Source organism: Tupaia chinensis, unplaced genomic scaffold (assembly GCF_000334495.1).
Source record: "Tupaia chinensis unplaced genomic scaffold, TupChi_1.0 Scaffold000104_1, whole genome shotgun sequence".
NCBI classification, from domain to species: Eukaryota; Metazoa; Chordata; class Mammalia; order Scandentia; family Tupaiidae; genus Tupaia; species Tupaia belangeri.
This window is the reverse complement of record NW_006159568.1, coordinates 4,045,877-4,048,294: the sequence shown is the minus strand read 5'-3', so window position 1 is coordinate 4,048,294 and position 2,418 is coordinate 4,045,877. Positions and strand designations below refer to the sequence as shown.

The following is a 2,418-nucleotide window of genomic DNA, read 5'->3' as shown; positions in this document are numbered from 1 at the left end:
AGCAAGAAATAGAATTTGTTGATGATAACATGTACGGTAAGACCCTTGATTGAGCCAATATACAATATATACTGGATGGGAAATCTCATTTTGTATACTGCATTGATATATATTGAATTACTATAAATAAATAAATAAATAAACTAGTAAAAAAAAATGTACACATGCCATGCATGTCAATCAAGTCAAAGATGTCACCATACACATCATCTTCAACAGATAACTTTCCCTTCGTGTGTCTGTTCATGTTTTTTTCCCGAATGCCTCTCTCCCACCCACTCCATCCGCCGCCTCCTAAACAGTCTATTTGTAATTTTGCTAGATACTGCTGAATTTACACATTCCTGTCGTTAATGTCTGAGAATGTCTGTTGTCCCACATTGTTAAAAATGCCTATTGGTCTTGAGACTTTTGCATATTTGCCAGTCTAATAGGGAGAATTTCTATATCATGGTAGTATTAAAACTTGGTTCTTAACACTTTTGGTATTAAAATCATTTAAAATATGAAATATAGCATATATACATAAAAGTATATAAAAGTACATAACACAATTTTAACTTAAAGAGGAAAAAAGTAATCACCATCTAATTTAAGAGGTCTGACATGGACTTTGAAGTTCTCTTGGGTTCTCTTTCTACTCTAGACTTCTCCCGACATCTCAAAGATAAGCACTCTGCCTGTCCACAGCCGTTAAAATCTCACATTTGTCTTTCGTGGCTAGAGACAGAAAAAGTATTTTTCTGCATTTTTTAACATGATATATCACTGTATAGCTTTCATAATAAACTATTAAAACATCTTGCATTTTAATTGTGAATATAATTTATATAATATTTATAGTGTTATCTAATCCATGGAAAGCTAGTGGTTAGGTTTAAATATATGAAGAGAAGCCAGCAGGTGGTGTGGTGGTTGAGGAGGCTGGACTCCCACATGGCTGACTGCGATTCGAGTCCTAGGCCTGGCAGCTTGCTTTCTCACTTTCCTTCTCTCTTGCTGTCTCTCTCTGGTCAACTATATATTTTTATTTTATTATATATATAAATAATATATATGTAAATGACAATGTATAAAATTAAATTTTAAACCTTCTTTAAACTAACTAACTAATATACGAAGACATAGACTGAGTGAATAAGCAACCTGCTGAAGGTTAGAGGGAAGAAAAAGCTTCTCAATTTGAATTGTGCTGAACTGTGGACTCTTAGAATATGTTACAGAATTTATACCATCTTGGGCATTCATAGCAGACTAGGCTTTGTGAATTCATGCTGTAGAGAATTTTTCAACATGTGGCCCCAAAGTTTTCAAACATGTATAGCTAGTGTGTTTCTCTCCCTCTCTCTGTGTCTGTCTATCTATCTTTCCTTTTTCAGAACATGAGTTAGTATTGGTCAGAAATACAGCATTTCTGCTAGGAAATGGTATAAGCAATAAAAGTTGTTCCTTCTTGAACGTAATTTATTACCAGTATTTCATAATCTACAGTCAATCCAGAAAAAAAAAAAAGCCTCAAAAATCTCATAGTGAAGCAGATAGTTATCTGAATAAATTATTCCCACCCAAAATTCGTCTATGTGAAGATCATGTCTTTGTCTCTTCTTGGCTCTTTGGCAACTGAATCTAATAAAGCAAAGTTCCAATAAAAATTTTCACTTCCTCCTATTCTTTTACTTTTCCTGATGACTCCAACAGGGATGGCAACATTGCTGTGAGCACCATCAACTTCCCTGTACTGACCCTACAGCCTAGACACAACGCCCTTCAACTTGTCTAATGACTGCTGTCTTACATAGTTTCAGCATGTGTTCAGAATATCTTCATCATTCTCTATCAGAGTTTAGAAGTGGCATCAGTTAAGTCATCAGATACTTGACCAAACTCAAGAGATACCCTGAGTGAAACATTCCCTGCACGTGGCCTTAGGTAGAACAGAATTCTTGTTAACTTGACTTGGCTTTTGAATGTCAGCTGATGTGATTGGGAGTCCTTTCTTCCATGTGGGTGACAACATTCACCATCACTGGCTGAAGCGTTTCTGAGCCACCAGGTTTCTCATAGCAGCTTTCACATCCTTGTTCCTCAAGCTATAGATGATGGGGTTCAACATGGGGGTCACCACCCCATAGAAGAGGGGGATGAGCTTGTCTGAAAGGTCATCCATTTCTGTTCCAAGAGAGTCCTTAGACTTGGGCTTGGTGTACATGAAAAATAAGGTCCCATAGAAGACGACCACGACGGTGAGGTGGGCAGAGCAGGTGGAGAAGGCCTTTTTCCTCCCCTCTGCTGAAGGAATCCTCAGGATGGTGATAATAATGAAGATATAAGAGACCGAGATGAACAGCACTGGGACCACCAGGAATATCACGTTTGTCACTTCCATGCTGATCACATTGATGGAGATGTCAGCACAGG

At 37.4% G+C, this 2,418-nt stretch overlaps 1 protein-coding gene across 1 annotated transcript in view; it reads right to left on the bottom strand.

Moving 5' to 3' along the window:
• Positions 1-2,023: 2,023 nt before the first annotated feature.
• LOC102497753 (olfactory receptor 2S2) overlaps positions 2,024-2,418 on the bottom strand; it is a 960-nt gene continuing 565 nt past the window's right edge. Inside the window, exon 1 of the mRNA XM_027770042.1 lies at positions 2,024-2,418. This exon is cut by the window's right edge and continues 565 nt beyond it. Coding sequence (XP_027625843.1) covers positions 2,024-2,418 — 395 coding nt within the window.